Here is a 13,619-nt window from a genome sequence, read left to right on the forward strand (position 1 = left end):
CTATTGAAATGCTTCAATTGAAATTGAAATCCGTTAAAACCAATGATATATAACACCCATAGTGGACTAGATCGCCAATCACCCTACCTCCCGTATAGCAGCGCCCGTAGTGATTTGAAGAGCCGATCCGCCATCTTGAAAAGGTCAGCCAGCGTGATTTGTGTACAATGGAGAATTGGTTTATCAAGTTTAATTAAATATTTAGGATTGGAGACCTGTTGTCAAGCGGACCACCATGTTGCCGGCAAAGCTGGACCAGATGTAGCCGCAAACTAAAATAAATACAAAAATCTAAGAAAAACTACAGGCCGCCTCAGAACAGGAAACCCTAGTGAGGAGGACTGTGAAAAAAATACAAAAAATATACTTATATTATACTTTAAACCTACATAATGTACAAATTTTGCTATTGATATTAATAAAAAAATAAAAAAAAAAAAAACATCGGTGTCGGTCAAGAAGCGCCTAGTGCCTATGTGCTGGCTGCAAAGCCGCCTTTGATTTTATTCAAGGGATTTCATTTTGAAAATTGTCTGCTCTGAACAAGACTTTATGAAGCAAATGTAGGTCTATGTCCAAATTCACTTTTTTAATACAATCAGGTTCCAATTGCTTAGGTAATATTGCCTATTAATTTTTTATCTACATTGATTTGTTTATATTTATAAGATATATGTAGGTACTGTATAATGTTTTATTTAATTAATTTTAGGCAAAGACTGATATAGGCCTACCAGTATTCCAATATTTAATGTGAGCGGTAACTTATGTTTGCCTAAGAAAGTCACTCCCTATCAATTATTACAATACATCTGTTTGCTTATGTTTAATACTGGGCCATCGATATATGAACATAATGAAACATCTATTCCTCGTTTTAGTACTTGCTTATGTTTAATACTGGGCCATCGATATATGAACATAACGAAACATCTATTCCTCGTTTTAGTACTTGCTTATGTTTAATACTGGGCCATCGATATACGAACATAATGAAACATCTATTCCTCGTTTTAGTACTTGCTTATGTTTAATACTGGGACATCGATATATGAACATAATGAAACATCTATTCCTCGTTTTAGTACTTGCTTATGTTAAATACTGGGCCATCGATATATGAACATATCGAAACATCTATTCCTCGTTTTAGTACTTGCTTATGTTTTATACTGGGCCATCGATATATGAACAAAATTAAACATCTATTCCTCGATTTAGTACTTGCTTATGTTTAATACTGGGCCATCGATATATGAACATAATGAAACATCTATTCCTCGTTTTAGTACTTGCTTATGTTTAATACTGGGCCATCGATATATGAACATAACGAAACATCTATTCCTCGTTTTAGTACTTGCTTATGTTTAATACTGGGCCATCGATATACGAACATAATGAAACATCTATTCCTCGTTTTAGTACTTGCTTATGTTTAATACTGGGACATTGATATATGAACATAATGAAACATCTATTCCTCGTTTTAGTACTTGCTTATGTTAAATACTGGGCCATCGATATATGAACATATCGAAACATCTATTCCTCGTTTTAGTACTTGCTTATGTTTAATACTGGGACATCGATATATGAACATAATGAAACATCTATTCCTCGTTTTAGTACTTGCTTATGTTTAATACTGGGACATCGATATATGAACATAATGAAACATCTATTCCTCGTTTTTGAAGGAACCTGTTGAAAAAAACAATGGATACGGGAAATGGAAAAAAATGCCACACACAAGCTTTAATGTTTAATATAATTAGAAAAAGACACATTGTTTCACCAGTTCTATCAGCGTTTGTAACGTACCGTATAGTCAAAATAACAAACTGGTACAGGGATTATAAATGAATAGAAGTTTAATTGATTTTTAAATGAAGCAATGATCCTAAAGTCCGTTAGTTATTATAAATAATTATGATAAAAAATAATTATTTTTTAGCTGTGACAATACGGGTAGTTTAATTAACTAAACTAAATCGCTGTAATCAAAGGTATTAATCAGAATAATTAATTAATTTATATACCTTAAAAATAAATGCTGTATTTTTTTTAAACTTTATGAATTGCCAACCCTAGAAAAAAAATTGTAAAATACATTTCTACAAAACTTTACAAATATTTAGAATCCTTCTCCTTGCTAGATCCCAACCAGTAAGGTTTTCAAAAGAAAAAAAGTACAAAAATGTTGCTTCAGGAATTTTCAAATCACGTAAATCATGAATTACATTTAAAAAAAAAATGTTGGTTTTATTCATAGATAACTCGGAGGCGTTTATACCATTGATAAAAATAAACTTTTAGAAACAATTGATGCAATAAGAATACGAGGAAAGCTACTAGTTTTGTTAAAAAAATTATTATCGGATCGACAAATAACAGTAAAAATTCTAAAAAAAAATAGCAAAAGAAAATATATTTCAACAGGTGTTGCACAGGGGTCAATTTTAGGGCAAACCCTGTATATTATATTCATCTCAATTATGAGTAAATTGTTTTCTTTCGTTGAACATTTTGTGTACGCAGACGATACGGCACTCGTAATATCACACGAGGATTTGATTACTCCAATTTTTTTTTTTTTTTTTTTTTTACAGTATTACCGCACAAGAGTCCCAACTGCTCCCGTCTGGAGCCAGTGAGACTATGGCATCCCCAATTGGGGTATGTTGTGAGGCTGAGGGTATTGGGGAGGGGAGGGAGATGGGGAAGAAGAAGGTGGGGAAGTACCTGGCTATTCAGATCTGGTCACCAAACACGGCTAAAGCCATTTCAAGCAACGTTTCAATTCTGAATGGTGGTCTTACACCAGGGCGATACTGAGAGTATCTTCCACTCTGGAACGTGCCGCAAATATACTATATATTATTTTAAATTAATTAATTGTGAAATAACACAAATTAATCAAATAAAATTTATTTGCGCACGCCGGGTTCGAACCCGCGACCTTCGGATCTGTAGTCAAAAGCGTATACCACTAGACCACGCCGGCCGTCCATGAACCTTATGCAGCTTGATTTTATTGCTCTCCTAAAATGGTCTCATGACGCTGGTCTCATAATAAATGCCAAAAAAACTAAAACTATGCACATAAGATCACCACACGCCAGATACAATTTAATCCCTTCGTTATATACACATACTTTTGACTGCTTACACAGAAATGTTGCACAGCCCTGTTCATGTGAAACCATTGATTTTGTCAAAGAATATGTATATATTGGTGTTACTATTGACTGCTACATGAAATGGGATGTACACATTACTAATGTTTGTAAACGTCTACGGTCTATTGTGGGTAGAATTTATAAAATAAAATATTTTGTGTCTATAAATACTTTAAAATTTATCTACCTATCTCTGGCTGAATCCACAATCCGTTATGGAATCACTTCTTGGGCACATTCTTGTAAAACTAATATAAGTTATATCCTAACATTAAAAAACTCCCTCACAAAATTGTTAATCCATAAATGCACACAGAAGCGACACCAAATTAATATACAAGTCTCTGAATGTTTTACCTGTCAGAGGATTATTGTTTTATAATATTGTAAGTCAACATCTTATATTGTTTGATTCCTTGTATAGGAAAAGAGTTTTCCATAAACATAATACAAGATTCACTCAAAATGAAGGATTCGTGGTTCCGAAATGTACATGTATGTAAATACGGTGAAAGAACCCTAAACTTTATTGTACTCAGATTATTTAATAAACTACCAATGACAATTAAAAATATAAACGTTTTTACAGATAAAGTCAAATATAATCTAAGGAAATGGCTATTAGATACTGAGGATTTATATTGATGCCCTACTGAAGACTTTGTTTTCCTAATTGGAATTCACATTCTAAGGAAATGGAAAATCGTTATAAATTTGTATTACCTTATGTATATTAATAATAGAAGTACTTGTTGATTACATTCATTTGTTCATACTAAACTCATTTGTGCTTGTTTGCTATATGAGGCTTATACTGCTTTTTACATATTTATATTTAAACAATTCTGTAATTTAACCAACTTATCTTTATTGTTAATTTATTATCAACATTATATATACCTACATACTGTTTACCATTGTACCATGTTATTGCAAATAATGTTGTCATTATGTACCTGCTCACAAACTACATTAGTTGTTTAGCAGGTTTTGAATGTTAATATATAAAAATAAAATAAAAAATGGATGTTGTATAAAGGTAACCAGAGTGAAAAATAACAATATTTGAGAATTTATACATCACATCTTTGTACGATGTCAGACATGTAAGTGTTTCCCATGTTGTTCCCATGATAAGTTATACTTTTAAAAGATATACGTTGCAAAAAATAAAAATATTAACTTGATAAACAGTAAACACAGAATCGGACCTACATGAGATTCCTGAATTACCCCACTAGAAACATAAAATTCATACAATAAATGGCTAGATCTTTTTATGAATAGTTTTCTAGACGTTCAATAGGTCTCAAGCTATTTTAGTACATTTATTTTGAAAATGAATTACATTATACGTCAAGAACTTGAATAAAGTTCACGTTTTTTAATAATTCGACATTGAATTAATAAGTTGGAATACATACATAACGGTGAAGCAAGATTAAACTACGGAAGCGAGGTAGAGAAGGAGCATCTGCATCAATTGAATAGCTAAATGGCAAGAATATTCCCTGAGCTGAGGATGGTCTCTCGATATCGTTTACATGTCGCACATACAGTTTTCAAACAACTAAGACTCCGGGCCCCTAGAACCGATTCTGATGAATTTTGCGTACGTGAGTATTCAAATTTCCCCTTTGAAAACTGGAATAGTTGCACTTATTACATGAAAAAGGTTTTTCTACACTGTGGGTGAACATGTGAACTTTTAGCCGTCCCTTTGTTGAACATGAATGGTTGCAGTCGGGACATGAAAAAGGTTTTTCTCCACTGTGGGTGAACATGTGAACTTTTAGCCGTCCCTTTGTTGAACATGAATGGTTGCAGTCGGGACATGAAAAAGGTTTTTCTCTACTGTGGGTGAACATGTGAACTTTCAGCCGTCCCTTTGTTGAAAATGAATGGTTGCAATCGGGACATAAAAAAAGTTTTTCTCCACTGTGGGTAAGCATGTGAATTTTAAGATTCCACTTTATAGAACATTGATAGTTGCAGTCGGAACATGAATAAGGTTTTACTCCACTGTGGGAAAACATGTGTATTTTTAGTTGTCTCTTTGTTGAACATGAATAGTTGCAGTTGGGACATGAAAAAGGTTTTTCTCCACTGTGGGTGAACATGTGATCTTTTAGCCGTCCCTTTATTGAACATGAATAGTTGCAGTCGGGACATGAAAAAGGTTTTTCTCCACTGTGGGTAAACAGGTGATATTTTAGATGTGCCTTTGTTGAAAATGAATAGTTGCAGTCGGAACATGAAAAAGGTTTTTCTCCACCGTGTGTATACATATGAATTTTTAAAACCCTCCTTTGAAAACACGTATAACGGCATTCGGAACATGAAAGGGGTTTTTCTTTTTCCTTTTCAGTATGGATGCGAAAGTGTTGTTTTAACGATGAATTTCGAATGCAAGAATAGTTACAAAGGGGACAATAGTATCGTTTTTCACCAGGATGCGTCTTAGGGTTCGCTAATAAGTCTGAAAAGAATTGGAAAAAAGCTTAATTAGTGAAGTACAGTTAATATATATATATATTTTTAAACAAGATACGCATAAATGGTTATCTTTAATAAACAAAAATCGGCTGTGTCGGCGGTCTGTTTAATTTTTTCACAGCGCTATATGTAACAATCTATAAAAATAAAAATGTAAATGGATCGTTTGTTTAAAATCTTAAATCCCCGAAAGTTCTTCACCGATAGCTTTAAAGTTTTGACACAATTTTGTATTCGAATACTCGTGTGTTTTTATAAACCCATTTTATATACAGCGTTTTCCAGTAGGAGTTGTTATTTTGAATAGACCGCTATTTCGTTACTTTTGAAGGTGTCCTTTTTTGACATTTGACAAGTAGAAACTACGCCATTTATAAAAATGGAACGAAACACGCATCAACAACGCATTGAAATGATCAAGATTCACATGAGTGAATCAAATGCAAATCATCTTGAGTGATGAGGCCCATTTCCACCTCAGTGGCGTCGTCAACAAGCAAAATTGTCGCATCTGGGGCTCGAAAACCCAAGAGTTATTGTTGAAAAGCCTCTCTATCCTCAACGTTTGGTGCGGTTTATGGTCCGGCGGAGTCATTGGACTTTACTTTTTCGAAAATGAGGCTGGAGCAACAGTTACGGTGAATATGATTTTTTATGGCCGGAATTGGATGGTATTGATCTGGACAAAATGTTACTAGAAAAAATGTCACTAGAAAATTAGAAGTGCAAGAATGTGATTTACTTCGGAATAAAAAATATGATGTTCACTGAAGTGATACAAAACTGTATAAATAGAGTCATTGGACCTTAATTTTTAGAAAATGAGGCTGGAGCAACAATTACGGTGAATGGATTGCGCTATCGAGAGATGATTTGATTTTTATGGCCGGAAATGGATGGTATTGATCTGGACAACGTTTACTTTCAACAAGCGGCGCTACGTGCCACACAAGCAACGAAACCATTGATATTTTACGATAGAATATCAAAATAACACCTCTTATTGGAAAACCCTATAGATGTCACCTGTGACAGGTAAAAACATTTTTTTGAAAACCAGCGCCGTCTGTTAGAAAAACTTGTTTTATTAGTAGTGCTATCTGTTGGACGTAAAAGAAACACGCGCTAATGTTTCACTATCTGCACAGACAGAATGAGCCACAGCAATGCGTGGCGGGATATAGCTAGCACATAATAAATATGTATGTAATTTGAATCATATAAAAGAAGAGGTCTTTTGAGAACAGAATAACTAATGAATGGCAAGGACTTAATTAACAAGAATATACGTCCTGTCTTCGAAACGGGCAGGAATTCCAAACATCTGAAACCAACATACCTTTGTAACCCAACTTGGAGGTTGTCGGAGTACTCTCCGCATACTGCAAACACTCAGTCTTCACGTCCGGGTGGTAGATAACTATATCTGTATACGGCATTTCACATCCACCCTCTTCCTGGGACCCTGGTTCCACCTTGATGGAAACACTGTTGGGAAGACCCATTCCCTCCTGGTAAATGGTCCCAGCTAAAAATAAATAACATAATGATCACATTCAGTTGGAAAGAAATATGTAAGATCTCGGATGTAAACTGGACCACCTACAGTAATATCACGGACGATTATTTGACCTCGTGCAAAAGATGTCAAATATCAAGATGGAGAGCAGGTACACAAAATTATACAGTATTTTATACAAGGAGTTATAATGTTATCGCATAAAGCTAAAAATGATTATTGTAAAAAAAATTAAATAATCATTGTCCAGTTGACAGTTTGTTAATTGTGGTTCATATCATATTAGTCATACTTGGAATTAAACTAAATCGAACGCATTATATTTTATGGATTTACTTGACATCGTGATTTAAATTTAAACTAAAATAATGTTTACAATCAATAACCGTGCGGCAAAAATCAGTGCGCAATAAAATTTAGATTTATATTTAAAATATATCACGGCCGCTTTAACCAATAATACGGCAGAAGAGAGACCGCTCAGTTCCTAAAGAGAACTCAGTACGATGTTGACTTCACAAACATGACTGGCAGTAAATAGTATTATATATAATCTGATTGGTAGATATTCTCCGTATTCCCCGAAACTCCATGGAAAAAACGTAATAATGGATTGTCGGGCGCATCGCCCTCATTTGCAGTCATGTAGGTTAATCAAGTATTTCGGCATAATTGAGATCTCTATAGGGTTTGCAGATGGTCACCATTGAAGAATCTGCTAGCCCTGTACAATACGCGCAGTTTCTAGAAAACCTATCCATTACAATGCAACTTACTACTCGCCAAACATTCCTTCTTTACGTCGGGGAGGTAGATATCTATTTCGGTATACGGCATTTCACCTCCGTCCTCATCCTGCGACCCTGGTTCCACCTTGATGGAAACACTCTCTGTGTTAAGAAGATCCATGGCCTTTTGGTAAATGGTCCAAACTCAAAATATGTTAGAGCTGAAACGGAATATTAATGAATATTAATAATTAATCATATTTACGAGGGTTATAATTAGTTTAAAGTGATCAACTTCAGTTGGAACGAAATACTCAAAACCTCAAAGGTGAAATGGACCACATACAATAAATAATATGGAGCGTTTTTTGACCTTTAGCATCAAAGATGTCCAATATCAATATGGAGAGCAGATGTCTAAAAATTTTGCCTGCTATGCGATTAAGGTAATTTTTTATCGCATAAAGTTAAGAATGCTTTCAAGGAAACTTATTTATATCACAAGTGTCCAGTTGACAGTTTGTTAATTACGCTTAGTATATAAGTCTAACATGGAATTAAACAAAATCAAAAGAAATATATTTCATGGATACACTTGCCACTATGCTTTAAATTTAAACTCGATTCATGTTTAAAAACATTAAAACATTAAACATTTAATTTTCATAAATTTTAAATATCCGTTTTCACCAATAACACGACAGTACAACAGAGACAGAACATTCAGAGAATTAAAAGCGGCGTTGACTTTACAAACATGACTGGCAGTAAATATATTTGACTGGATTAATATAACCGATGTAAATACGTTATTAGAGTTGAGTTTTGCAAGAGTTGAACCAGTTGCTACAATTTTATCTGAGTGCTAGATACTCTCAGTATCACCCTGAATCTTTATACAGATTAGAAAGGTTTCTTTAAATGGCTTAAGCCGTTTTTTGCGACCAGATTTGGTATAAAGCAAAATGTTTGATATTAGTTTCAATTTCAGGGTGCTAAGTAAAACAAACTTGGTGATGTCTATTACTGACAATGAGTAAACGCAAGACAATATATGAAATGTAACTTCTAGTGGAATTGACTAATTAGAATAAGCTTACGTTTTCCACTTAGTGTAAAGATATAAACAACCCCATGTACCGTCTGTCGCGCGTTAACCTGGTTGGTGTTGGGTAACTCAACATATTATAAAGCGAATGATGTAAAACTGATATATTCTTATAATTAACATACATCAATAAGGTTGCTCAGGTCTTTCTTATTCAATATAACATGAACCTACTTACACGAGTACAAGGCAACAGTTCGAATGTGTTGAAGAAATGTCACTAGAAAATTTGAAGTGCAAGAATGTGATTTACTTCGGAATAAAAAATGTGATGTTCACTGAAGTGATACAAAACTGTATAAATGGAACACAAATATTATTCAGGAATACAATACTATTTCAGAAAAAAGGAACAACAATGGATGGTATTGTGTTACTAAGAAAGATGCACGAAGACGTAAATAAACCACTCACTAGGTCACTTTCGGGCTTTTTGTATGGGAAAAGTTAGCACACTTCTTAACCACAGATATAGCCGACGGAGCGTTGATGATATGCAAGGCAGAAAAAATCAAAGCCATATAAAAAATGTGCGACCATAGACAATAATATTGCGCTCAGCCATTCATTATTTGACCCAAAAACAATTTTAAAATTAAAAACGTCTTTGAAGCAGAAAAATATCAAAATGTTACCTGACGGCAAAGTTCACCTGACAAAACATTGTTCTAAGAAAATTAACTATCAGGGCTCGTGTTATCAAGAGGAAACTTTGTCAGTGGACACTTGTTAATCTGAGACAAAAAACCCAAAAGTAACAAAAAACTTGAATAAATGAAAAACGAAAAGAACACTGAAAAACAAACATGTTTGTGCTTATCTGCTTATTTTGAAAAGAAAAATAAATTAACTCACGGTCACATGTTTAATATTTTTGAATGTCACTAAAACAATAAGATAAAACGTGATAATCATTGATAAACAGCGCCCTTGAAAGGTTTTTGCACAAAAGACGGCGCTGTACAATTCATCCTAATACTTTTTTAAATTTTATTATGAATAAGTGAATCAATTAAATCGATACCCTTTATACGCTGTGAAGGTAGACATATTTGCCAGAAAGCATATGTCATAATGTAAATAATTAGGTAAGAAGCACTTTTAAGGCCAAGTATAATAGGTACCCTGTTCAGAACGAAACTACAACAATGCCCCCCAGCGGAGGAACTCGGTTTCACTAGCCATTTAAAGACAGTTCTGTACTAAAAAGTTCTGTTGAAATTCGTAAGATGTCACTAATTATAAGTGACTTATATTGTATGTTGTTATTTGATTTTTTAAAACACTTTCCCACTGCAGAAGGCTCCGCGCTGACACAAAAAATACAATAGGTAGGTACATCAATGGGCTCTGACCGTAATAAAAAAAACGTGCTTGAAGACTATTCAAGAGTAAAAAATGCATGTTTTGAAGGATAACAAAAAAAATGCTTTTTGTTAGCTTTTTAATAAGGATCATAGAAGAAAACAACGGTGCCTAAGTAAATAATATGTAATGCTTTATTAAAAACAATTTCATGACACAAGTAAAAATAAATTACTACTAAATTGCTACTTATAAATTCACATATTTATAAGTAGCATGTGATAAAAAAAATTAAAAATTATAAAAATATGGGATTCGAACCCGGGTCCTGCATAACGAGTGTCGAACTCTCTGCCTCTAGACCGCGAAGAGAGGTATCTTGCGCGACGAGAACCGCGTATACGACGTGTACTCCTCAATTGACTTGTCCCGCGCAATTTTAAATTTTGAAAAACTCACTTACGGCTGTGTTTTTTACTAAAAAAAACTTGTCACGCACGTCTGCGAGGGTAATTAGTCGCGTTATCGGCCTTGAGTCACTTGACGGTCATGAGTCGGTTTTACTCCGGTCCTCGAAAATGCATAACGCGCGTAAAGAAGTTTCACTTCAATATATAAAAATCGTATGTAAAGTACATTAAATTTGAAATAAAAATTGTGAACGTATATAGCATGTACCAAATAAGAATCAGCTAAGCACACCTCACAATAAATGTAATATTATTTTACTTATACAATAAAAAATTGTGAAGACGAATCGTATCAACCTAACTCGATGAACATCTCTGATGCCTGTCCTCAAAATCAATGACAAAACATATTTACATAATATACACAAGTGTGTGTGCGCATGTCCACGTCGAAAACTAACACGTGCACAGCAAGACCGTTCGTCAATTTATAAAAAAATACTGGCAAACTTCTTCGTATATACAAGTAGGTATTATCTTCGCTGACTGATGACACGCAAGATTTTGTTGAAAATTCCAAGGGTCGTTCCGTGATTAACGCCATCTGTTGACATATTTAAAAATAAGCCTTCAGTTCTAATTTCTGCCGTGGTAGCTGAATTAATGTCGCCACTTTACGGCAACATAATTTATCATTTTAATAAACTCGAAACTCTTAAACAAATGGTAATTTAAAAATGTGAAAATAATTTTAAAAAGTGGACAAAAATAATAGAAACTATTCCTCGTTCCTTTTTTTAGAATAAATTTAACCAAAGTTTAGTAAACCGCATTTACTTATTTATTTATTGTTTAGGAACATTTACAGACTATTAACATGAAAAAAAATCATTAGATAAGCGCTGCAAAAAAAAAAAGTATATGTCAACAGTCCACTTAAAAATGTTCACATCATGCACAGATTAAGTGTCATTATACACTATGTATTAACAAAAAATATATAAACAGCAAAACGTGAGCAAAGGCAAAAAAATGAGATATCAGAAACAAAACATACAGATAAATATATATGATCCAAAAAAACAAGAGAAACAAAAATAAAACAGAAAACAAATAGAGTAAATAAAAAAAAAACAACAAACATTCACAATCTATTGCTAATTTGCTTTTTAAAATAAGTGAGACTATTTGCATATATATCTATGTAGTTACACTCAATAGAATTGTACAGACGACACATTCTAGATAATGGATTGAAGTAGGCAATATTGTTCTTAAATAATTCTAGATGGAATATATTATGATTCCTTAGATTACGTCTATTGGGAACTTTAATAAGAATATTGCTCACACATTGAGTTGCTTCAAGCTTGTCATGAATAATTTTGTGTAGACATATTAAGTCAGCAAATTGTCTTCTTTTATCCAGGGTCGTAAAGTTAAAGTATTGGAGTCGTTCCTCATAAGACTGCAGTACGGAACTTAGTCCATGTTTAAACGATAACAATCTTAGAAATTTTTTTTGTACAGATTCAATAGTTTTTGAATATTTCAAGTAGTGAGGGTTCCAGATAACACTACCATATTCCAATTTGCTTCTGACCAACGAGTGGTACAAGGTTATAATGGATTGGGTATTTTTAAATGGTTTCGATATTCTATGTATAAAACCAATCATTTTCAAGGATTTACTCGTGATATCACTGATATGTACATCAAACTTAAATTTTGAATCAAGTGTGATTCCTAGATCTCTAATAGTGGTGACTGCATTTAATTGAACATTATTAATGAAATATGCATGATTCTTTCGTCTTCTGTTACGAGTGAAGGTTATAATGTAACATTTATCAATATTTAGAAACATATCGTTTTGAGTACACCAGCTATATAGTGTGTAAAGATCTTCTTGTAGCATAACTTGATCAGAATCAGTGGAAATTTTACGGTAAATCTTGAGATCATCAGCAAATAAAACAAAATGGCAGCGTAACATGGGGCCAAGGTCATTAATAAAGATTAAAAAAAGCAGAGGGCCAAGATTGGACCCCTGAGGTACACCTGAGGTTACAATTATGGGAGGTGACTCATACCCATTTATAAGTACTAACTGTGTTCTATTTTCCAAGTAAGATTTAAGCCATCTTAATAGATCACCGTGGATACCTATACGATCAAGCTTCTGTAGTAGAATAGAATGGTTTACTTTATCAAATGCCTTTTTAAAATCTGTGTAAATGGTATCTACTTGAGTTCTTTCGTTAAAAGCACTGCAAACGTAATCACAAAAGTCAAGAAGATTAGAATTAATAGATCTGTTGGGAACAAATCCATGTTGATTAATGCATAATTGTGGTTTAAAGTGTGTGAATATGAAATTATACATTATAGATTCGAAGACTTTTGCAAAACATGATAAAATACTGATTGGTCGGTAATTTTTCACAAAAGACTGATCACCAGATTTATGTATTGGAACAATATGTGCATTTTTCCATAAATCTGGGAAAGTTCCTGTAGATAATGATTCGTTAAATATAATGAAAAGTGGCTTAATCAACGAGCTAGAGCAACATCTTACAAACAGAGGAGGTATTTTGTCTGGTCCTGGGCCTTTATGTATATCAATTCTTTCTAAACAGGATTTGATTGATTCCATGCTTACATTAAGTTTACTAAGACTAAATTGGTTGAATAGAGCAGCATTTAGTCCGAAAGTATTTGATGTGGGATTCGACTGAGTATAAACTGATCCAAAGTAATTAGAGAACATGTTGGCAATCTGCTGTCCATTATTTGCAGACATTGAATCCATATACATTATTTTTGGAATAGAATTTGTATTACGCAATGATTTAGAATACGCCCAGA

At 33.4% G+C, this 13,619-nt stretch overlaps 1 protein-coding gene across 1 annotated transcript; it reads right to left on the reverse strand.

Moving 5' to 3' along the window:
• Positions 1-2,615: 2,615 nt before the first annotated feature.
• Positions 2,616-8,106, reverse strand: LOC149409275 (uncharacterized). The gene is made up of 3 exons (XM_089649984.1): positions 7,974-8,106; positions 7,018-7,206; positions 2,616-5,661 (listed from the first exon to the last, which is right to left on the reverse strand). Exons 1-3 carry the CDS (start codon positions 8,104-8,106, stop codon positions 4,769-4,771), a joined length of 1,215 nt encoding a protein of 404 aa, XP_089506110.1. The 3' UTR covers positions 2,616-4,768.
• Between the last annotated feature and the right edge of the window lie 5,513 nt (positions 8,107-13,619).

This window comes from Hesperophylax consimilis, unplaced genomic scaffold (assembly GCF_061612785.1).
Source record: "Hesperophylax consimilis isolate HC1 unplaced genomic scaffold, BYU_Hcon_1.0 scaffold_32, whole genome shotgun sequence".
In the NCBI taxonomy this organism is placed as follows: domain Eukaryota; kingdom Metazoa; phylum Arthropoda; class Insecta; order Trichoptera; family Limnephilidae; genus Hesperophylax; species Hesperophylax consimilis.

Bases quoted from the DNA above. Each gene is read 5' to 3' on its own strand.
- LOC149409275 (XM_089649984.1), bottom strand. From the start codon at position 8,106: ATGGATCTTCTTAACACAGAGAGTGTTTCCATCAAGGTGGAACCAGGG. The intron at 7,207-7,973 runs GTAAGTTGCATT...ATTTATTTTTAG, and splicing joins GAAGGAATGTTTGGCGAGTA to CTGGGACCATTTACCAGGAG. The intron at 5,662-7,017 runs GTATGTTGGTTT...AATTCTTTTCAG, and splicing joins CTCCAAGTTGGGTTACAAAG to ACTTATTAGCGAACCCTAAG.